We start from the raw sequence: 22516 nt of genomic DNA, 5'->3' as shown, positions 1-22516 counted from the left end.
CTCAATCATGCTGTTAGTCCCACAGTGAACTGGCACAGCTGCAGAAACCCTTTATTTCCAGAGCAGTTGTTGGCTGGAGCAGTTCCCTACCTGATCTCCTAAATAGCTGCAGAAAGTCTGGTAGGGGCACAGCGAGGAATGGGAGCTGCATCGCAGCAGGTGCAGAGGCTGCCAGCTTCATTCCATGGCAGCAGCAGTTGGTCCACTTCAGAGCTGAATGTGCTTGCTAAATTACAGACAAGGTATAGGCAATAGTGATAGACGTGAATACCGTAAGAAATGAGAATTAAAAAGAAACCAGGACAGAGTCAATACTAGCTTCTGTGCCTTTGAAAACAACCAAGTGCATGTACACACACTCAGCTTTATTGACTGTTTTGTGGGTATGTAATAATGCTTTCAAAGAGACTTGGAAGATGATGACTTTAATTAGTGTATGTTCATGTGAGGACGCACTGAAGTCTGAGTGGAAGAGAGACAGTTTACGCTAACTGAAGTGCACAGGCATCCGAAGACAATCCTGTACAGCCCGTGGCTTTAGAACAAGTGTTCGGCAGTTCTGCGCCAGCGTGGGGTAGCTTCAGAGCGAGGAGAGCTCCACAGTGGCACTGGTTGGCTGTGGTCATTTTCACTGCAGTTCAGGTTACCGTGCCCAGCTGCCTGCTCTGCCTCTCTGCAGGACAGCAGCAGCAGCAGACTGAAGGAGATGCCTTCTGTGTCAGGCTGCCGTTGGCAGTTTCTGTCCTGTTCCATAGTGGAGGCGTTACCTTCGGTAAGGGGCGAAGTGCTGTGTGTTTCAGCACCCTCGGAGCAGTCAGATCAGCTCACTTGTTGAAGTCGTACTTGGCAAAATATTGCCTGAGAATAGCGCCGAATAGCCAGCGCTTAATTTGAGTACTAATGAAATGGATGATGCAGCTCACTGTGTGCTAGACAGCACGTTTAGAAAAAGTGGAGGGCTGCATTAGAAGAGACAGATTGAGAAGCAGTGTGAGGGATCAGTTCGATGTGAGTCGGTCACAGAAGTGGGATAGGAGAACGGGCTTTGCTCTTGTATGACAGAGGGATACGAGCACAGCAGGATTACGTTCCTTCAGTTGGGAAACAAATACGAGTTTCAGTAACCGACACACAACCTTTGGTAACAGGTATGGAAGTACTACGGGCTGGAAAGAGCTGTCATAGGAAGGCTGTGTTCCAGATGACACATAAAATAATTGAAAAATTTAGGCATGATAGTTATTATCCAAGTTTAAAGTAATATGCACGTGGTAGCCTTAGGTCTGCCTACATCTGCTGAGCTGCCTGACTTGGACGCAAGATGTTGCCGTTGCTCAAAATAAATGAGAAGAAAAGGTGCATTAACCAGATTGATGGTGTCTAGGTATCAAAAAAGCAAAAAATCAGGATTTAATATCAGACATTATGGAATCAAAATGTTAAAGAGGAACTGTCTGTTTATATAAAGATTTTCTTTGTTTCAATGGAATGCTGAGGTAAAGAGTTCCATACTTTCATATAAACTATAATGTCACCGTGTCAAACCCTGCAGTGCCTCAGGACTAGGATTACTTCCTGACCAACAGAGACAACTTCTACTCCATCAACAGCACCAGCAATTCCAGCAATTACTAAGTACTCAGCAACTCACATCAGTAAGTTTTCCAGTTAATTATAACTTATTCTTCTTGTATAGCCTAAGGCATGAATAGATTCCCTACCCCAAAACAAATATTAGAAATGTGTTTAACTTGCTGTTACAGCTTTTGAAATTTTTCAGTTGTTTCAGCCTTCTAGGATGACAGTCGTTCTAGATTAGATCGCAGTTTGCTGCTGGGCTACATGTATTGCTGTCAGAATTGTTCTCTGACACCTTCAGTCCCATTTCACCCCTTGTAGGCCTGGTGCCTTGTGTCTCTCAGCATTTGCTGTGTGCAGTAGAGTCTGGGGCCGTGTGTAGGTTCTAACAACATGCTAAGCGAAGCTCTGTCACCGCTAGGACTCCAGTGTAAAACATTATGGGAATCACCATGAACTGTCTTTGCTTGCCCTTTCAGTATTGACGTATGTCATAGGTAACTGGTTTTACTGTTTGTATTGTCAGTTGTGCAGTTTTAGTGCTGGTTTAATATTCTTCTCAGATACATTTCTTTTGATGGAGGCTTAGTGAAGCCAGCAGGCTTAGCTGAACTTCTGCTGAACTACTGATTTCAGGAAGTTTTATTGACACCATCTTCCCTTTCCCCATCTTGTGGAACCTCGTTAGCCGGGATTAGGTTAAGGGTTGAGCTGACTGAAGATTTGGATAAGCAAGAACCCAAGGAGAAGCTATTACTCACTAACTAATCCTTGATTATTTTTTCCCCCCTTATTCCTCAAGGAACAACATCAGGCCCTTTTGTATCAACTAGTACAGCAACACCACCACCACCAACACCACCATCAGTCGGAAGTACAGCAACTGCAGATTACTGGGGGAGCACAGATACCCATAAACAACTTACTGTCAGGCACGCAGGCATCACCACTTAATGCAGCTTCTACCAACCCATTCCTGACAATTCATGGAGATAATGCAGCTCAGAAGGTGACAGTAAGTATATTTCTCACCTCGTTTCCAATTAAGTATCTCCATAATGTAACTAAGGGATAGGAAGCAAGTTACGTACATGTATTCGCAACACAAGGATGGTGGATCTTTTCTTTATGTTTAATTTTTGTGAAGCTTTGGGCTGCAGTTAATGAGCTTCAGATCTCATCCTGTAGGTGACTAAGATCTTGTAGTCAGGTATACCTAGACACTTTGTTGCATGTTTCTGCTTCCCTGGATCAGGACTCTAGTGCAGTGAGTGTTGCCTTCCTCTTGTAACACCATAACCCAGTCCTCAACCCTCCTCCTTCCCCAGGAAGGATCCCCAGTCCTTCCTCTTACCACTTTACTTGAAGAACTCGTCCTCACCCGGCTGCAGGGGTTGGTTGACAGCTTGAGAGATGAGCCCATTGTTGGGACAGTGAGATATGTATTTGGAGAATGGCTGTGTGTGTCTTGGATCTGGCATGGGAAAGTGAGGCTGTACCCTGGGAGACTGAGCAACTTCTACTTTGCTCGCTACAGTAATAAAACCTTTCCTGGACAGATAAAAAGGCAAGACATTTTTTTCCAGCAAGGATGTTCCATTTTCTTCAACTTTGCCCTGTAACCTCGATCCCCAAGAGACAGATTCTTTCTTTATTACTCTTCAAGGAGTGAAAGAATAGACTTTATTCTCTCAGGGTCATGCAATTAAGATAAGAGAGAATGAAGGGAAGGAGCATATGGAACTTGTAAAATCAAAAGAGGAGTAGAACAGGAAGACAAAGTTCCAGTATTTCTTGGAGGACTTGTGAAGTGGCAACGGTAGCGAGAAAAAGGAAGCTTGTCTGCAACAGCAGGTGGGAAGAGTTTGGGGCCAGACGTTGGCTGCCCCCTCTGCTCCCCACTCGCAGAGCCTGAAGATGCCTTAGAGGCACTGTGGACAGCTGGGCCTGGGATGGTACATCCCCAGAAAGGAGGAGACACACAAAAGATGATGAATTTTCAAGATAGTTTTCCTATAAAAAGCTCCCTTCTGTTCAGAAATAGGGGCCTTTGCTTCTATTAAGTTGTGTGTGTGTGATCATTGTTGCTTTCCAGCTTGGTTCTTTACTGTGATGGTGCAAACCATACTGCAGCCCACAGTACACCGGTATGATCATCTTCTTTCCTGGTCACCAGATGAAGGAGCAGAGGGGCTATATCACAGGAATGTGCTCAGTGCTTTGCCTCCTCATGGAAATGTGTTTGTTCTTATATGTTTAAAATTTACCCATCTCATCTCCCTTCATTTTATAAAAATTAATAGTGAATGAGGTTGAGACCCTCCATTTGCTTTGCATCAGAACAAACCATTTTCTGTGGTGTGTGCTTGCTTTGAATAGTTTGAAATAGCTATTACTGGCTTTGGAGATGGTGTGACCAGGCAGCAGTTGTTTTCCCAGTGTGCTGTTAGTTCTATTTTTTGTTCTTGTAACAGTTAGCTGTAAACAATTCAAGAAAATCTGAGAACATCTTCCAAACGAAATACTTAGAAATATATATGTATTTCTTGAAATGGCTTTTTTTTTTTATAGGTTAGATTTGAGAGAGATTGCATTTGATTGTTGAACTATTTTAATCCAAGAAGAATCCCTTGGCTAGGGATGTGAAAAATAACAAGAAGGCGTTCTACAGGTACATGGGCAGGAGGAGACCGGTCAAGAAGAGTGTTCCTCCTCTGATAAATGAGGATGGAGAAGTGGCTTCCTCAGACATGGAAAAAGCTGAGGTGCTCAATAAGTGCTTTGCCTCCGTCTTCACTGGTGGTCAGGCTCCCCGTGTCTGCCAGGACCCTGAACCTCGAGGTGTGGGTGAGAGGAGCGGACTCCGTCCCACTGTAACAGTGGAACAAGTCCGAGACCTCCTCATGAAACAGAATGTATGGAAGTCCATTGGGCCAGACGCGATGCATCCCAGGGTTCTGAGAGAGATGGCTGATGTGGTTGCTGAGCCGCTCTCCATCATATTTGAAAAATCATGGCTGTCCGGTGAAGTCCCTGGTGTCTGGAGAAAGGGAAATATTACTCCCATTTTTAAGAAAGGGAGAAAGGATGACCCGGAGAACTACAGGCAGGTGAGCCTCACCTCTGTGCCTGGGAAGATCATGGAGCAGATCCTCCTAGAAGACATGTTAAGGCACATACGTGACAAGGAGGTGATCCGAGACAGCCAGCATGGCTTCACCAAGGGCAGATCTTGCCTGACCAATCTGGTGGCCTTCTACGATGGAGTGACGGCATCGGTGGATGGGAGAAGGGCGATGGATGTCATCTACTTGGACTTCTCCAAAGCCTTTGACAGGGTCCCTCACCACATCCTTCTCTCCAAATTGGAGAGGTATGGATTTGAGGGATGGACTGTTCGGTGGGTTAAGAACTGGTTGGCTGGTCGCAGCCAAAGGGTTGTGATAAATGGTTCTGTGTCAAGGTGGAGGCCGGTCACGAGTGGTGTCCCCCAGGGCTCAGTCTTGGGACCGGTGTTCTTCAACATCTTTATCAGTGACATAGATGATGGAATCAAGCGCACCCTCAGCAAGTTTGCAGATGACACCAAGCTGAGCGGTGCAGTCGATACATTGGAAGGAAAGGAAGCCATCCAGAGGGACCTGGACAGACTGGAGAAGTGGGCCCATGAGAACCTAATGAGGTTCAACAAGGCCATATGCAAGGTGCTGCACTTGGGCCGGGGCAATCCCAGGTATTTATACAGACTGGGGGAAGAACTCCTTGAGAGCAGCCCTGCAGAGAAGGACTTGGGGATCCTGGTGGACGAGAAGCTGGACATGAGCCAGCAGTGTGCGCTGGCAGCCCAGAAGGCCAACTATGTTCTGGGCTGCATTAAAAGAGGAGTGGCCAGCAGGGAGAGGGAGGTGGTGGTCCCCCTCTACTCAGCTCTTGTGAGGCCCCATCTGGATGGAGTACTGTGTCCAGGCCTGGGGGCCCCAGCTCAAGAAAGACGTGGAGCTCTTGGAACAAGTTCAGAGGAGGGCCACCAAGATGATGAGAGGGCTGGAGCACCTCTCCTATGAGGAAAGGTTGAGGGAACTGGGCTTGTTTAGTTTGGAGAAGGCTCCGGGGAGACCTCATTGTGGCCTTCCAATACTTGAAGGGAGCATATAAACAGGAGGGGGAACGATTGTTCACGAGGGTGGATAGCGATAGGACAAGGGGGAATGGCTTTAAACTGAGACAGGGGAGATGTAGGTTAGATATTAGGAGGAAGTTTTTCACTCGGGGTGGTGATTGCCCAGGGGGGTTGTGGATGCCCCGTCCCTGGAGGCATTCAAGGCCAGTCTGGACGTGGCTCTGGGCAGCCTGCTCTAGTGCTTGGCGACCCTGCATGCAGCAGGGGGGTTGAAACTAGATGATCATTATGGTCCTTTTCAACCCAGGCCATTCTATGATTCTATGAATTTTCAGCAAACTCTCTATTTGCAGAAAGTTTGAATGTTTGAACCTCAATTCAAATTGGAAGAGGTTTTTCAAACGCTTGTGAGTGCTCAGTGGATGAAGTGAGGCTTCTGCTCATCGTGTCCCGTACTCACAGGAAATGTCTTCCTCACAATTTATGAAAGGAGCTCAACCGTGGCAGGGACAGAATGGAAACGGCATTTCTGTTCTGTTTGAAAAGGATGGATTTTAACCCTGTGTCGTGGATAGCAAAGTTCACCCTGTATTTTTCCTGACCATCATGGGGACCCTAGGGCAGACCAGTAGCCGGGAACAGAAAGTCCTGTTGGAAATGAAAGCACAAGCCAAGCTCGAGCGTTGCAGTGCGAGCTCCAGCTGTGAGTTCTGCAAGTGTAGTACTGCTCCTCTAATTATTATTTCCTTTCCCGCTTTTTCTTTTATGATACGTAGTTGCTCTTTGCAGTGCAAAAGTAGACAACTTACAATTTAGATAGCTGTGTTTGATTTACCTCAGCTGCTTTGTGTACCGTGCATTTTATTCCCGCTTTATTTGCAGTTTGGTTTTACTTACCTCTGTATTTTATAATCTGATTTTTAGAAGTATTTTCTGTTACACAGAGGCTCAATGATAAAACTGGACCAGTTGCATCAGAGAAGAGTTGACATTTGAATGATCCTCAAGAACTGCACGTCCTGCTGTGATAGCACTTCATCTGCCTGCAAACTGCAGTTTTCCTTTCTGCAGATGTGAAGAAATGCAACAAGGAACTCTTACTGCACAGCAAAAGGTTAATAATTTTCATAAGGATAATTTTGGTAGGCTTTGATTTGCTTTCTTGTTGCACTAAAATGGATGTAATTTTTAATGTTTCAGACTGTGAAGTAGATAAAACTCTGCAAACCACAGTTATTTTGTCAGTACAATGGTAGTAAGTACAAGTTAACCCCAGAACAACATACGCTTGACTTTTCAGTACTAATCTTACAAACCTAGGGGCTAGAGAACTATCTGCAGGCACACGTTACCTTGATTTCAGAGCGGTAGGGTTTCTTCGCTTCGTTTTGTTAATTAAAAAGCTCAACAGAAGCCCAAGCGTAGCGTCTGATCTCTGCTGCAGTTGCAGTCTGTCTTTCAGACCGAGCTGGTCGCAGCAGGCTGGACTGGCTGTTCGTTGTTTCCTTTTACACACACACACTCATGCAGAAATCTGACTCGTAAGGGAATCTATTCTGAACTTCTATTCCTTTAAATTCCTGTTGTCATAGAGTGGGAGTTTTTCCTGAGTAAGAATCACAGTATGGAATCCAAAGTTAGTTAATTTTGGTGTAGGTTTTAGAGTGCTGAGGTTTTTAAAGGAACTGGTTTGGTTCCAGCGACAAAGTTTTTCTTACCAGATGAGAAGGCCACACTGGAAGAATTAGGCGTAGTGTTTGGCCTAAACCAAGTGCCTGTTGCTACCTCCGCTTCGCTGGAATGGCTGCCCACAGCTGACCATGCACTAGACGTGTCCTTGTGAGCAGCGGGAAGAGTCGGTGTTGCACCAGCAGCCTCGTTCTGCCTTTACTCCAAGTGTTTATCCCACTGTAGATAGCTCAGGCAGATTGTTACCTGGGTCGCTTTTCGCTAATAAACTACCAAAAAGTGAGGGAGGATTTCCCACTAAAATTTAGCAGTGGTTGAAACGGGTGAACTCGCGTTCAACGGCGGCTGAGGGGAGGGCGTGACTCTATGCAGTGTGGTGTTAAATGGGGGCGATGACCACTAATCAAGGGCGAGGTGGGAATTATTAGGGGAACAGACCCAGCTGTAATTAGACCTCCACTGTGTACTTATTTGGAAGAACATGTTAATTCTGCAATATGTTTCTTAGTTAAACATTGCACAGTTCTTACCTCATTTCTGTAAATAAAGTTTTGTGAATCTGTTTTGTATTGTGAAGAATTCATAAGAAAACATTGATATTTTGATTTGTAATATTTCTAATTAGTAGATTTAATGGAAGAAGTAAAAATAATTTATTTTTATATGTTCCGGGGAATTTTTAAAAAATGTCACAAATCACTTTTGTAGATACTTGACAGAAGTCAGACCGGTGGTTTATTTTACCCTCTCGCCCCACTGGTGCCTGTTCTGTAACAATTTGTACAAAAGGTAAGATGGAAACGTGCTGTTATTTTGACTAGATGTAAAATTCCAAGTGTATGAAAAGATATGTACAAAGCTTTTGTTAATAAACTTTAATAATGTTTATAGTCGCATACTGCGTGCGTGAACGTGAATCTCGCAGGGCCATGGCTGCAGCCAGAATGCCGGACAGCTTCTCCAAGAAGTTTCTCAGTTTCTGCTTTCAGGAGCCCCTGGTAGAGCCGCAGTAGGGGCCTGAGGCATCTGTGCTTTGTGGGCACCACATCTCATCGCAGTGCTGCGCTCTGTCTGCTGGCAGAGCTTTCATCTTCATGCTGAAGAGAGCAGCTGCTGTGAAACTGCAGGAGAGGTGAGCTGCTGCAAGGCTGCTGAGAGCTCTGCGCTGCCCAGAGATGATCGAGGTGTGCGGTTGGTGCTCTAATTGTGTTTGCTATCAGATGAGCTCACTTCTTTCCAGGAGTTTGGTGTGCTGTCCACAGAGGTGCTGGTAAGCACAGCGGGGGCTGCACTGAAGTTCCTTAGGGGCTGTTTGTTTGTTCCTGGCAGCTCAGGCGCAGGCCTCAAGCTGAGAGCAGCTTCTGGGACAAGCGGCTCGGGGCGCTGCTGTCGGCCTGTGCCCTTCGTGCCCTGTCTCCTCTGCTGAAGTTCTGCAGATCAAACATTTCTATTTTCACATGGGGAAAAGTGAAGTCCTGAAAGAAGACTGCTAAATGAATGAGCTCAGAATTAATGAACCATCTTTTTGGCAGAGCTGGGTCACTACTGACGCTTAGCAGGGGCAAGGGTCTCTTTGGCAACTGAGCCTTCTAGGAAAGTTTCCCTTATTGTTAGGAGCTGTCTGAGTGTTCTGTGCAGGTGGGGAAGAGGCTGAGGACCAATGGGCAGCACAAGTGCCACTGCATGAGGCAGTGCTCAGCTCCACAACGAGGCACCATCTGCCCCTGTCTGGGAGGGGCATTGCCCTTCTGCTTCTCTTGGGACAGTCTACTAAGGGAGAGCGCACAGCCTGTAAACTCTGTCCCCCTACATTTATACTTCCTAAGGCCTGAGCGAGGGGAGAACAGCCCAAACTCCCAACTCACTCCCAGTAATTCCAGGGAGTCCTTGAATTCTACTGCAGTCGTGGGATTGAGTGTTAAGTACCTGCTGCTTTATTTGTGGCCCTAACCTGAATCCAAAAACCTTACGGTGTAGGTAAATATCAACCTAGTGCAGGTGGTACAAGTCTGTCTTTTCCTTGCCCCTTCCTCTTCTTCAAGAGGGCCTGCCTTAATTCTGCCCTCTGTTTCCTGGTCAGATGTAGAGAAGCATGAAAACAACAAAGGTGGAAAGGGTTTGCCGCATTCAGGGCAGTCAGAGGTTGGTGGCACAAGCCCAGGATAGCGGTGTATGTTGTACAGTGCTCATATTCCCGATGGACAGAAAATCAACAGCAGGAAAGTAATGAAAAGGACAGTTATGACATTAAACAAAACTGATTCGCTCGTCTTTAAAGAAAGAGACCACATCAAAGCCAAGTTCACATGAAGGCCAGATGCAGTCAAAAACCAACCTTGTTTCAATGACTTTGCAGATCCTGACATCAAAGGTGCCGGTCTTTGGCACCAGTTCAGCAGGAACTGCTCTCCATGCAGCGTCACGAGCGCAGTCAGTGGGGGCAGTTCTCCTGGCAGCAGCACCAGTGCACGTCCCTTACCCAGCCAGCTTGCTGCGACTTCTGCAGCTCCGTGGGTCTGTGCTGTGCTCCTGGTCTGACGGCCACAGTCCATCCAGCGCCTCTGTTTTTCAGCATTCCCACTCAGACCCGTGCCACAAATGCTGTGCCTCTATTGCCTCAGGGATTCAACCTTACAACAGCGACGTAAGGAGGGGCAGCTGGGACATAGCGCTAAGGACCCGCCCTCGGATAAACGGGATGTGTCAGGGACACTGCTTGAAGCATCCCGCTACGAATGGGCTTAGCACCAGAAATGTTTCTTACCCGTAAATGGTGTGCGCTTCCTTGATGCGTGCCTTCCCACGCAGAAGCTCCAGGGCTTGGAGAAGCTGAAGGTGTTGGGCACTCTGTGTAACACAGGCACGTCTCACACAAAGCTCGTTCACAGGTTTTAAAGATTTCCACTGATAAAGGCATCAAACTCCTCCCAAGTCCGTACTCTCCTACCCGTTACTGTTCCATTCCAATCTCTCCTCACAGCCTAAAGTTAATTTTCATACATGACCAAAGAAAAGTTCCACTTGGTAAAGAACAAATAGAGAACCCGGTCATCTGTCCTAAGCACCTCTCCCTTACAGTTCTACGGAAATGGGAACCAATCTGGTGAGACGCCCCTGTGTCAGCAGCAGCACCATGGGCAAGCTGTTACCAGGAGCATCATGAGAAGTTAGTGAAGATTTCTGGCCGTCAAGCTCTTCTGAGTGCAGACGTGGTGGTCTGATTTTTCATTTTAATTTTAAATTGAAATGCAAAGGCTCGTTGGCACCCAGGCATTAAATCAGAATGTGGGTGGTAAATAATTAATTCTTTAAAAATCCTTAATGTATTTTGCGAAGTACTCTAATCACTGTTCTGATTTACTGATACTGTTTACAACCCATTAAGTACCCATTATATTTAAAGGTTAGCATAATTTTGTCAAAAGTTATGAAAAACAATATAGCAAATAATAATGAATGGTAAGTCTTATTGCCTATGCTTCAAATGTGAAATCAAACCATACTGAGCCCAGCAGATATAAAAACCAAAATACCAGGAATCTTAGCATCACAAGGTACGATTGTGACGCTGGACAAAATGCAAGACTAGCCCTTAGCTGCAGAGTTCCATTATCCTCACGCTTGCATGGCATTTTCTGATCCATTCTCTCCTTGAAAACATTTCCATTTCCTTCTATTCCGTCCCCACGCTGGCTGTAACCCTGGCAGTTCCAGCATGCAGCCAGCGGGGCGGGTTTGGGGAAGGCGCCCTCCTGTTTAAGGCACCAGCACATCTCTGCCTATGCAACTCCTACGCCAAAGCACACCTCCATTCTTTAACGCACAAAATAGTTGGTAAGATGACAAAAGATTTATTGATACTTTCTTTTACTAAGGCACATGACGTATAGAAATACCGAGGTACAAAATGCAGTTTCCTGCATATGAGTTTTACAACCCCATTTTGACAAAGGTGATGTGAATTCTTCTGCTCAGAGCACTCAGCTTTTGGCCATTTTTTTCTTTTGTACCAGTTCAACGAGCAGCTTGTATCTTGCTATACACTCCTCCTAAAAGGAAAATAAACATCAGTTATATAAATTGACATTGCTTTAAGTTTTACCTGCATTATACAAGTGCCACGCTCCGGTTTTCTTTTCTTCCAAAGTTCTTTCTCACGTTGGTTTTGGCACAAATAAAATAAGGATTTTCTGCAGCTACAATGACTGAAGCGAACAAACGGAGCGAGCACAGCTGGGACAGAACCTAGCACAACCCTACCAACGACAGCGAATGCTATTTTAAAATATTACACTTGCAAGAAGAACATCAGACAGCTGAGTGAGCATTTAAAACCTGCAGCCGGATTACTGCGCTGTTGAGATGGGATGAGAAGGGTGTGGTAAAAACGCAAGCAAAGCAGGTCACCAACAACTGGTCACCAACTCTGAATCAAAATCTGTTTTAAAATCTAATTTGTCTGCAATAGAAGATCTGGAAGACAGAAGAGAGGGAGGCATTCTGAATGAAACAGCAGTTACTTCAACATCTCTGAAGGATATTAAGCAAACTGATTTAATGGAAAATACCTTCAAAAATCAGCAAACGTGACAGTAATGGTTTGATGCCTTGATGGATGGCTACAGGTGAAGTAACACCCTCACTTTCCTGCATGGACCTTCAGTCCTTCAGATATCCATACACTGGCAGAACATACATTTCCTCCTCGCTTACATTCTAATTCAAACAGCACTGACCGTACCTTGCTTTTTCCAGGAACGCATTTTGCTATTTTGTCCCAGCGATCCGACGTTCCCTTTGGATACTGCTGCAAGGCCATTTCCAGAAGTTTCTGCTGATTTTGAGTCCACAGTTCTTCTAAGGCACGGCTCTTCTCTCTTCTTCTGCTCTCATCATCACTTTCTTCCTCTTGCTCTGTGTTATCGAAATCCTTCTGGCGTCTCCCTCTGCCCTTCTCTTCCAGTGCCTCTTTCATTGGGGCTGGCCCCATTTCGGGCACTTTGGCAACCTTCCGCCTGCGGTGCCTGGTCTCACCGGCAGCGCCCTCCTTGGGATCTGTTTGGGCATCTGGCAGTTCTGGGCTGTGACTGAAGTTCCCCTCCTCCTCCTCTTCCTCCTCTCTTTCCCTCTGTGTGATGATGTGGTCTGGCAGATTCATGGTGACTTTGAAGTTCTTCGAATTCTGGGCCAAGGTTTTAAGCTCGGAGAGCCTGGTGACACCTGTTCAAAGCACTGTCGTTACACCTCTAAATAAATAAACCACGAACAAGAGGTACTGCCAGTAGGAGGCACCCAGAACAGTGCAGAGAGCAGGCGAAGCCCTTACGGATCAAGCTAAATTCCATACGTCTATCCAGAAATCAAGGCATCTCTATGAAGCGATGAACTTTATCAGTTATGAGCTCATCTGGTACATGCAAAGCAACAAGTAAATTACTACTGATATAAACAGCGAGAACAGAACAGCATCGACAAACAAAGCCCACAGTAAACTGACTAAGAAAGGCTGGGAGGAGGTAGCTGCAAGGCAGCACTCCCTCAGAGCATGTCAGGTCTGTGCCTTGTTCCAAGCAAGGCAGGCTGCAGAAGTGTCTGCAGAGCACACGCTGACAATTACCCAACGCGCCCACGTGCACGCAGCCATCTGAACACGGGGCTCTCCTGCTGGTGAGGAGCTGGCAGCACACACCTGGTGTATATGTCACAGAGTCCTTCAGCTGTTTGGCTTTCATGGTGACCTGCATAAAAGGGGAAAAAGGACTATTAAAAAATGACATGTTTGTCAGATGAGAATCCATACATGCAGAATTCCTGCTTCATCCTTCTATTAATACCTACATCTGTGTGCCGGGGGGATCATAACAGCACACTGAGTGCTTTCCTCACTGAAGTGAAGACATAAAGATGCATTCTCTCCCCCCACCAGGAATGTGGAGCTTTGCCAACCTGCAGACCCCACTGCAGATCACACAACACAGGCTCAACGCAGAAGTAAGGCACTTGCATTCTTAATCTCTTTAGAACTGTGTTGTGCCGAATGACCTACAACATGCAGATCTCACGTAAAAGCATTTTAAGATGTAGTACTCCAAGAAACACGCACTCCTAAAGTATCGAACACTTTAAATGAATGCCAGATTTCAATGTCTTTTTTTTTTTTAAGATGATGTATTTGTGAACAAAGCTATGCACTGAAATTATGTAGTCTGAGCCACCCAAAGAAAAAATAAGACCGGACACGAAAGCAGGTAACAGAGCGCACACCTGGGATGGGGACACAGCCCTTTGCTATAGGACACTGGACTTCATTTTTGCATGGAGCAGCACCCCACCATCTGCAAGTCAGCAGTTCCTCCACACGTGATCCTGTCCAGCCTCCAGTGAATCACCGACACCTCGGAGCCCCGCGCAGAGCTCTGCTGTCCCGGCTCCCCACGCTAACGGCAGCAGACTCCCACCCCTAGGCAGAGCGGCGCCGGAGGGAACAGCCCGCGGCCGTGCAGCACTTCTCTGCAAGAACAGGAAAGATCTCCCCCACAAATTAAACCTCATTTTCAGGGATGATTAAATTTAAACGAGAACTCTGTGGACAAAAAAAAGTCCTGGCTCTCATTAACCAAAGTCTCTCTCCAGAGATAGACATCTGGCATAAAAAGCCCAGTCCCTACTGCTGCAGTGTGATAAACTTTTCATGGTTCGAAGAGGAAAAACCTACGAACACTGAGATGAGGAAACGATTCTAACCAGCGCCAACCGTTTTGTGGTCTGCGCAATGCTGATCTCGAAACAACTGATGGAACCCCCTTGACGGGAATAAGCCACTAACAGAGAAACAGAAACTCTCCCTGAAGAGCTCAGAGTCTAAATTCATCCAAACCAAAATATTTGAGTTCCCCTTCCATTGTTAGCACAGCATCTCCATACGCCCACGCTTCAAAAGGCAAACTGGAGGGGAACCCACTGCTGACTGCTGAACACAACTGATCCCAAGCAGTGACCTGTCATGCATCTCTGAAATTATCATAATCTCAAGTGGATTATAATAATTTTGAAAAGAGTGAGGAGAACTTGTCATGCAAGTACACAGCGGATCGTTCTGAGCTGCAATGATGCAGGGGATTCACCACGGGTACAATGACGCGTCGTCTGTCTGTGCTCGTGTATTGCAGACAGCTGATGCTAACCCATTTTGCTATTTTTAAACTACTTCTTTCAAAGACTTGCAAGCTACCCATGTGACCAAGAAGAGAGGAAAAGAGACGGGAGATTCCCCAAGCCAAAGAGTGACAGCTAAGTGGCCAGCAGCCTTAATGCCACCGTTCTGCTTTCTGCGTGCTGAAGCACTGATGTTGCTGCAGGCTGGCAATTACTGCTTCATCCTTCAAACTGGGGACTACCCAGGCAACGAAAACTTACACTGGGAGTGGTGCAAGTCAGTATCTTGGATTCAGGTTTCCTGTACAGGATGGATGTTCCCAAATTAGGTTAGTGCTGGTATCCCACAATACATTCAAGGTTTGCTGCATGTTGCATCCAATTGAATTAGACCCTAAAACAGCTCTCTCCACTAGAGCAGCGAAGGATTTCACCTTATTCCTAGCTCCTGATGGTATTTCACGTTCCCCCACATCTAAGAAGTACCAGCCTCACCTCAGCCTATCTGTTTTTGGGTGACTCCAGCACCAGTAACTTGGCAAGCCCACATTTACGATCTGTAGTAAGTTACTCCATCTGTTGCACAAGACTTTTGAAGGCACTATGATAGCCATTCTTTTATGGACTTTCAATGTGAACACCCACCAGGTAATTCAGAAATAACAGCTGGGTAAGGTTTAAGTACTGAGAATCTACGATACCAGATCCTGAACAAGCTCGGTCAAGCACCTCCTGCTGACATTGCTGACATAACTCCGACAGCTCATCAACAGCTTCACTATCAGCATTCCCATGTTTCACAAGAAGGTGATTTATCTGTTATCCTTCTTTTTTCCTCACTTTTTTTTTTTTTTTTTAACAACTTTCTTTTATTCTAGGTGCTATGCTAAGTCCATGTTACTCTAGCTCTTCTCACTCAGAGCTCAGGTATCACGCATACAGACTTAGGACTTATTTGTCCATCAGCTCCAACTGTCATTGCTGTTAGAGATGCTGACACAGGGGAAGAATCATAACATGTCAGCATTAACCTATTAAGATTATTAGGATTCCATCCTATGGAATGTTTGAAATCTGTATTTCAGTTTGATCTGTTTGAGTTTAATCACCGCTCTTGCCACTCAAATTTGCAGTCTCCTCTGGTGCCAGCTCCTCCATACACTGACAGCCCTAACATCAATCACTGCTTACCAGTGCTGAGCAGGGTTATCTACTGGGTAGTTCTTAGCAGTTATTCTGAAAAACAGAAGTTGCTCCATTGCTTTCTCTACTCCATTTCTTATCATAACTTGCTTCGATTGCTCTTTCATTAAGTAGCAGGTAACATACTTGGAAATACTATTATTCAAAGCACGAAGCAGTTGTAGCATTATGCTTCTAATTATTATTGACAATCGCTAGTGCATAATGCTCTAAAATTATAGTTGTAATGTATATTGAACTATGAGTTTTATCATTACTGTGAAAAGTTGTGCTAAAAGCCCGTTGTTATTTGACAACAGCTTTCATCAAAGTATTAGTGAGCTCTGAAGAAAACCTGGGGCTGAGGACACCTTAAATAATAAACATCATGCCTGTGAAATTGATTTAAAACAGAAGAGGGCAGATCTCATATTTCCACAAATACTTTTACTGCTGGAAAGGCATACTGCATTATTTTAGAGGAATCAACTTTCATCTTTGCTGTTTCTATGCCCAAACAACCCAGGCATCCTGGTGGCTCTCCAGGGATAACAGAAGTCACAAATGAAGTCAGGTAATCACCTGCACAATGAAACATTTTCTTAGACAAAGGAAGATGAGAAAAAAAAATGTTTGCTGCGAGCAATCAAATTGCTGAAGTAGAAACTGAACTGTCTTACTGTGGGACATACAGAAAGAAGCCACAGGAACAGTTTGCTTCTGTGAACTCCCTTCTGAATTCAGTTTCAATAGCTCTTCAGCTACAAAAAGATTTTACTGAAAGCTAGGATTAGTGGGATGATTTTATGCAATGAAAGCCAGGCAGAGGTGGCTTCCTCTTGTACTCCTGACAATTAGTCCAGATCACGAGACCAGTTGCTACTCAACAAGACACCTAGCAGTAAAAATATTCCTCATTCTGGCCATCCTGATGTTACATCTCGTTACCCTGGACACCTGCCACCTCTTTCAGATGGGACAATCAATGCTTCAGAGACGTACAGAAGAAAAAAGTCTCATTCAGAGTCAGCTTAAAAGGCTTTTGGTAGCATAGGCAAAATTCAGGTTTGCTATCACATGGGTGAGAGGCTACACTTTTTGTCCTGCTGGGAAGGCAGGCATAAAAAAGCACGGAATTGTGACTGGCCTAGGAAAAAAACGCTGTAAAGTGAGGTGCAGTGATCTCACCCACACTAAACAGACAGAAGCAGCCCATTTGCAGAAGGTGAAGATCAAATTCCCCATTCTCACAGCAGCAGCCACAACGTCAGCTGGCCAGTCCAGCACCACGGTCAGCCCCAATCTGCAGGGCTCAGGCACCAGCCAACAGCCTTTCCCGACCTGATGCTTTCAAGCAGCCCTCTTCTGGATACGATACTATTTTGATCAGGGCTGCAGGAGGTAAATGCAAGTTTTGAAAACACTCTGAGAAAACATGAGTGGACAAAGAGATATCTAACATGCAAGGTATCTAACCTTGCAAAGCAGGGTGACATGCTGGTGCGCTGCTGCCAACCTGGCATAGTGACAAAGCTGTTTACTACTCTTAGCATCTTTTTGAGCAAAAGTTATCTATGTATCTATAAAGCTGCCTGAATTTCTCAGCATCATCTACCAGAAACCTGCTGTCTCAGTAGCAGTGTCCTGTCCAGCCAGTTGTCACCTTTCTGCTCTCCATCTATTTATGTTGTGCAAAACATCTAAGACCTGTGGAATTATGGAAAAAAACTACTGATACAGCCTGGAAGTAGCTGAAGCTAATTTGCAGCAAAGAGAAATTTCTTGAATCTGTGAGGCTAGCTGGAGCCAAAATCACATTTTTCTCAGAAAGGAAAGCCAGATACAGAAGGATTTTCAATTATTTCCTAGCTTTGTCCAAGAAATTGGCTTTGCTGATCTTCTGGAACAGTGCAGAACAAACTGCCAAATTCAAGGTTCTCTCCTTATGGGCAAAGTATTACTTGTTGCACTGAATCGATGTCCCAGTCTAGATCTAAACAGCTTATCCACAGCAACCACAATCACATCAAGAATGGTTTGACCCAAGTCAGCCAACAGTGGTGACTCATTCCTTTATTTTCATGTGACAGGCTCAAAATTTGTTGCTTTACAAAATGCCTTCCCGTAAATTTACTAAAAGATTGCTAAAACTGCCTTCCAGTTTTAACAGACTGGTGAAACATCAAGCCAAATCATTCTGCTCCTTCTTTTTCTGAACAACTTATTTCTAACTTACTAGATCTCTAGAAATGAAGTATTATAAATTAGAAGACGCACTTTTGCTTTGACATTGCTTCTAACAATTTGCTTAGTAGATTGTTACCAACTTTTCCAAAGGTGTGCAACAAAACCAGTCAACAAGGGCAACAAGCTTTTGTTCTAGAAAGAACTAAGAGACATGTTACGAACTAGATTTGCTTAGAGCAGCCACTGCCAGCCTGCAGCAGGGCAGCTTTCTTATGGTTACAACCTTTATGGTTACAAGCTGTGTGTGATTGCAAACCTTGCCACAGCCAAAGGGAGGAGGCAGCAGAAACCCAACAGCTGTGTGTTAAGTGATGAGGCAGTCTAAGATGTGGCGTAAACCTCTGGGTTTAGAGCATCAGTTGCTCTTTGGTTGAAGTGTCCAAAGAGTTAATTTAAAACAGAAGAACAATTACTCCCTTTTTTCAGAACTAAAAGGAAGAACTCAACACCTAGAACTGTCATAGTATGGGACACTTCAAACTCTGCCTTTTTTTCTTTGTCAGTCAAAATCTACATTTGCGCGTCTTTAGCTCAGTACTGCGGAAACTCGAATAGAGAGGAGCTGGGCTCGAACGCCCTTTGCAACAATTGCTTGGGCATCTTATTTTAGGAGAGTTGATGCAAAATGCATTACCTTTCCTAAGAGCCGTAAGATTTGAATTCTGCAATAGGATTTAAACCCAGCTCATCAGGACGTACATGGAATTTTTGTTATTCAAGCCACACTGCAAAGTCATAGCAGCAATGTCCTGACCATCATATAAGACATGTATTTGAATTAAAGCTGGTGTCCCACTGGCTTCTGCAAATAGCTTTCTCCTTCAAGTGACAGGAATGCTCTTGTCATGCTTCACAAGAAGGAAATCAATCTGTTTTGTATTTGGGTGTAAGAAGTTCCATGCTGCCTGATTCTGCAAAAATGGCAGGGTCAGTTGTACAACAGCGCAGAAGAAAACTTCCGTGTGCAATCATGGAATTGTGAACAGCAACCCTAGCACAAAGTATCAACAGGCATGCTGGTGTGTCTGCGGGATTAGACAGGTGTTCTGAAGATTTCACTCTTGGATTGAGGGATCTACATGACCTACATACCATCTAAATCCCATCTTAGATATTCATAACCTCTTTCAGACCTTGATCCAGAGCTAGGTCTTTCTACTTCAATAAGCAACTGAAAAAACTATTGATTACATAAATATATGCAAGCTGTGAGAGGGGCTGCTTCAGAACATCCACTGCTGGAGATCACAGTAACCGAGTTAACACATGCACAGTATACAAAATGAAATACAAAGCAGACTTAGGGAAAGCTTGATCTCCAGAAGCCAAAAAAAAAAAAAAAAATCCCTTATAAATTCATTAAGTTCTACATATGAATTATTTCTCATACAGATTTTTTTTGCTGGCAATGTAACAAGCTTGCACTTGCCAAAAACGAGAGGTCTATTTTATAATGGCATACAAACATACAACGAGTGTGAACTCACACACTTCGACTTAAGGCTGAAACTGCTGCTTGGAGAGATGAGAAAACACACAATAAGCAGTCCCCCCGTCTTGCGCTTTCAGGTTTCACCATAATTCAGGATGTCTGCTCGAATACATACACCTGTCTATTGTTTTGCTGTCTGCCTTGGTCTTTTTCTATACAAGCACCAAATCCCTATCAGTCTGTTTTTGCAACACAAATGCACAAGATTAGTGACTGCAGGAGCAAACAGAATCAGTTTAAATCCTGTAAGACAAGTGAATGATATTACTTCACGAGTATGAAATCTGAGATCTCTTTGCCTTTAATTTAAAAAACCTGTACCTAATAATCACATTGAAGTCTGTTTGGCATGCCAGACAGCTTTTACTTCCTCTGTTATTTTTACAATTTGAATGTCCTTTGTAGTTACTGAAATTAATTTATGCCTTTCAGCAAATATTTTTTTATTTTTTTTAATCTGTAAGGGTAGGCATTGTCAAGTAAAATATGCTGCTATAATTCCACACGTAAGTGCTTTTTCTCAATCTGAGTTCAACAAAAGCCAGCCATCATTATAAATCTTCGTAAAGCACAACATTTGTCAAATCAAGGAATGTAATTTTTGCAGAAATAGTCACCTTGAAATTCTATTCATAATTTATTCTACGTTATAGAGCGTTCGCAGTGTTTAGGAAATGCAAACCTAACTTTTTATTTTGTTTTAAAAGGTCAATTATTTCCTTAAGTATTGGAGTACAGGAATGAGAACTAACCCTGGAGCAACAAATTCAGCAAGGAAAATGGGTCAAAGAACAGATGTTCAGGGGATGGCAGAGAGCAGTGGTACAGGTAACCAGGTCAGCCGGCAGGAACTCTGATTAGTTAACTGAACTCCATTTCCCTTTCATAATCAAAATACTTGAAAATCTAATTTATACCACCAGCCAACTGCAATAAAAATGACTTAAAAAGCTGTAGAAGCTTTTGGTTGTGAAAGCAGTAAGATTTCATTATACTAAGCTGGCTGAAAATAATCTTTATGGGAAAAGGTTGATAAATCCCCAATATGCACATATTAAAATGTCAATTAGCCATTTAAATAATGAAACATACTGATAAAATGAGCACAATTGCATCCATTTTGGGTCGACTATTCATTGGCTGTTGAAGGACAGTTTCCTGAAGAGAGACAAGATAAGAAATACCCTATAAGTGACATGACCGAAGTTAGAGCAACAACCCTTCTCACAGCATGTCTATGCCATGGCTGCAAGCCTAAAGTAGCTGAGCTGAAGGAATACGTTGCGAAGATATTTATGCTGGTATCACATGAGACAGCACAAAGAGAAACAGTACAGCTGCATGAGCTCAGATGCACTACAATATGGACACAGCTGTTTATTGTTGGATTTTGGCTGGCACTTTCCCACTGTCCTGAATCACATTGTGTAGAAGCATCTGTTTGGACAGGGCATCTGGTAGACAGATCCATATAATGGGTCTTATCCTTATTTGTGAAGTATTTTGGGAAATCACAAAATTAACAAACTTAAATGCCTACAAAATTAAAAAAAAAATCAAAACTCAAATGATTTTAGTAACAGTATAAAAGAAAAAACATCTGCAAGATGACTTTGCTAGGAATTACTGAATTTAAGAACCATCAGGCTAAGGTATACACAGTGATTAATAACCAACTATAGTGACTATCTGGCTTCAATTTTACATTTTTTAAAATGAGTTCACACATGCTTCCAATTGAAGGAGGGTTTTGTTTCCTCCCCCTTCCCTCCTAGATAGCTTGCACTTGCTAGTCTAATCACAGACCATATGAAGAGAAGGACCTAACCTGAGGCAGAATCTCTATATCGATGTCGTTTCTTGCAGATGTTTCCCTAATCTGTTTTTAAAATGCATTCAAAGATGGATACTCCACAGCAGCTTATTTCACTGCTTTATTATACCTTTTAAATCTTTGCCCCTTCGTGGCTTACTCAGTTGTCTATGTTAAAATTTCAGGTAACTGCTTCTTGCCCTATAGAACTGACACAGAGTGCATCCCGCTTCCTTTTTACTGTTCTCTCTTTAGATAGTTGAATGCTTACATTGTATTTTCTTTCAGTTCTCATCCCATGAGAACTCCTTCACAATCTTTTCTGGTAGATCTCTAAAGATCTGCCAGTCTCCTTATTCTCTTCTAGACTCTTTACACTGAATCATGTGCTTAAGCGTAATACTGAAAACTTGACACAAACTGAAGATGTAGATGCAGGTTTACCATCTTCTCTATTTTCTCAGTAAGATGCTCGTCTTTTTCACAAAAACTTGCTATTTGTTGACTTGTATTATCTCTTTGCAATTCCCTCTTAGCTTTCTAAGAGTTTCAAACAGTGACCAAGTTTAAGCAGCAGCTATGCTATTCCGTCATCTTTCATCACTCAGGTAAGCAAAGCTGCAAAACAATGCTACATGCAAAACACAACCTGTTGCATTGTTTGATAAAACCCTTCAGCTGGACAGTGAGCCACTAGCGACTTCTGCAAAACTGGTGGGCCAGACACACTGCGGTGGAACAGACTATGGCACTGTCAGATCCAGGAGAGAAAGAGATGAAAAATGAAAAGGACAACTTCTTGCCAAATTGGATGTTTGGTCATTAATTAATGCCTGTTTAACTTCAGATCACAAACATCTTGAGGAAGTTCTGCTGATATGAAAGGGTCAAAAGCCAAAGCTTCTATTCAGAATACTGTTTCAACAAGTGCAAACTGGGTTCTGAGGTATCAAAGCAACGCTCTAAGAAAATCATGGAGGAATTCTGCAAGCAGAACAAATCTCTCTGGAAATAAGCAAGAGACAAACTTTTCACACCTTCTTTGTACACGAAAAAAAAAAAAAAAGCAGTGCTAAAGCTCCAAACATTAAAAGCTTCCTTCATACTGTCTAATAAGTCAACATAATGGCAGGAGGAAAATTCGGAATGATGTAAAAAACCCCAGAACAAATGAAACTACAAAACTAAGTTAAAAGAACACCACAAAACCAAAAAGTTGACAAAAGGCAAGATAAAAAAA

General features: G+C 43.8%; 2 protein-coding genes across 10 annotated transcripts in view; one reads left to right on the top strand and one right to left on the bottom strand.

Moving 5' to 3' along the window:
• Positions 1–8283, top strand: part of MLLT10 (MLLT10, histone lysine methyltransferase DOT1L cofactor) — a 121878-nt gene extending 113595 nt beyond the window's left edge. For 6 of the 9 annotated variants that reach the window (XM_021387932.1, XM_021387931.1, XM_021387933.1 and 3 more), the window contains 3 exons: positions 1553–1655; positions 2381–2593; positions 6626–8283. In XM_021387932.1, the coding sequence (XP_021243607.1) occupies positions 1553–1655; positions 2381–2593; positions 6626–6694 (385 nt within the window). In that variant the 3' untranslated portion in view covers positions 6695–8283. The remainder of the gene's footprint in view (positions 1–1552; positions 1656–2380; positions 2594–6625) is intronic. The other 3 variants (XM_021387939.1, XM_021387938.1, XM_021387934.1) reach the window with 1 other exon arrangement.
• The window catches only part of DNAJC1 (DnaJ heat shock protein family (Hsp40) member C1), a 93914-nt gene continuing 82613 nt past the window's right edge, over positions 11216–22516 (bottom strand). Inside the window, exons 10-12 of the mRNA XM_021387940.1 lie at positions 13077–13125; positions 12129–12607; positions 11216–11436 (exon numbers count right to left, since the gene is read on the bottom strand). Of these exons, the coding sequence (XP_021243615.1) occupies positions 11368–11436; positions 12129–12607; positions 13077–13125 (597 nt within the window). The 3' untranslated portion in view covers positions 11216–11367. The remainder of the gene's footprint in view (positions 11437–12128; positions 12608–13076; positions 13126–22516) is intronic.

This window comes from Numida meleagris, chromosome 2 (genome assembly GCF_002078875.1).
Source record: "Numida meleagris isolate 19003 breed g44 Domestic line chromosome 2, NumMel1.0, whole genome shotgun sequence".
Taxonomy (NCBI): Eukaryota; Metazoa; Chordata; class Aves; order Galliformes; family Numididae; genus Numida; species Numida meleagris.
This window is presented reverse-complemented; position numbering and strand designations above follow the sequence as displayed.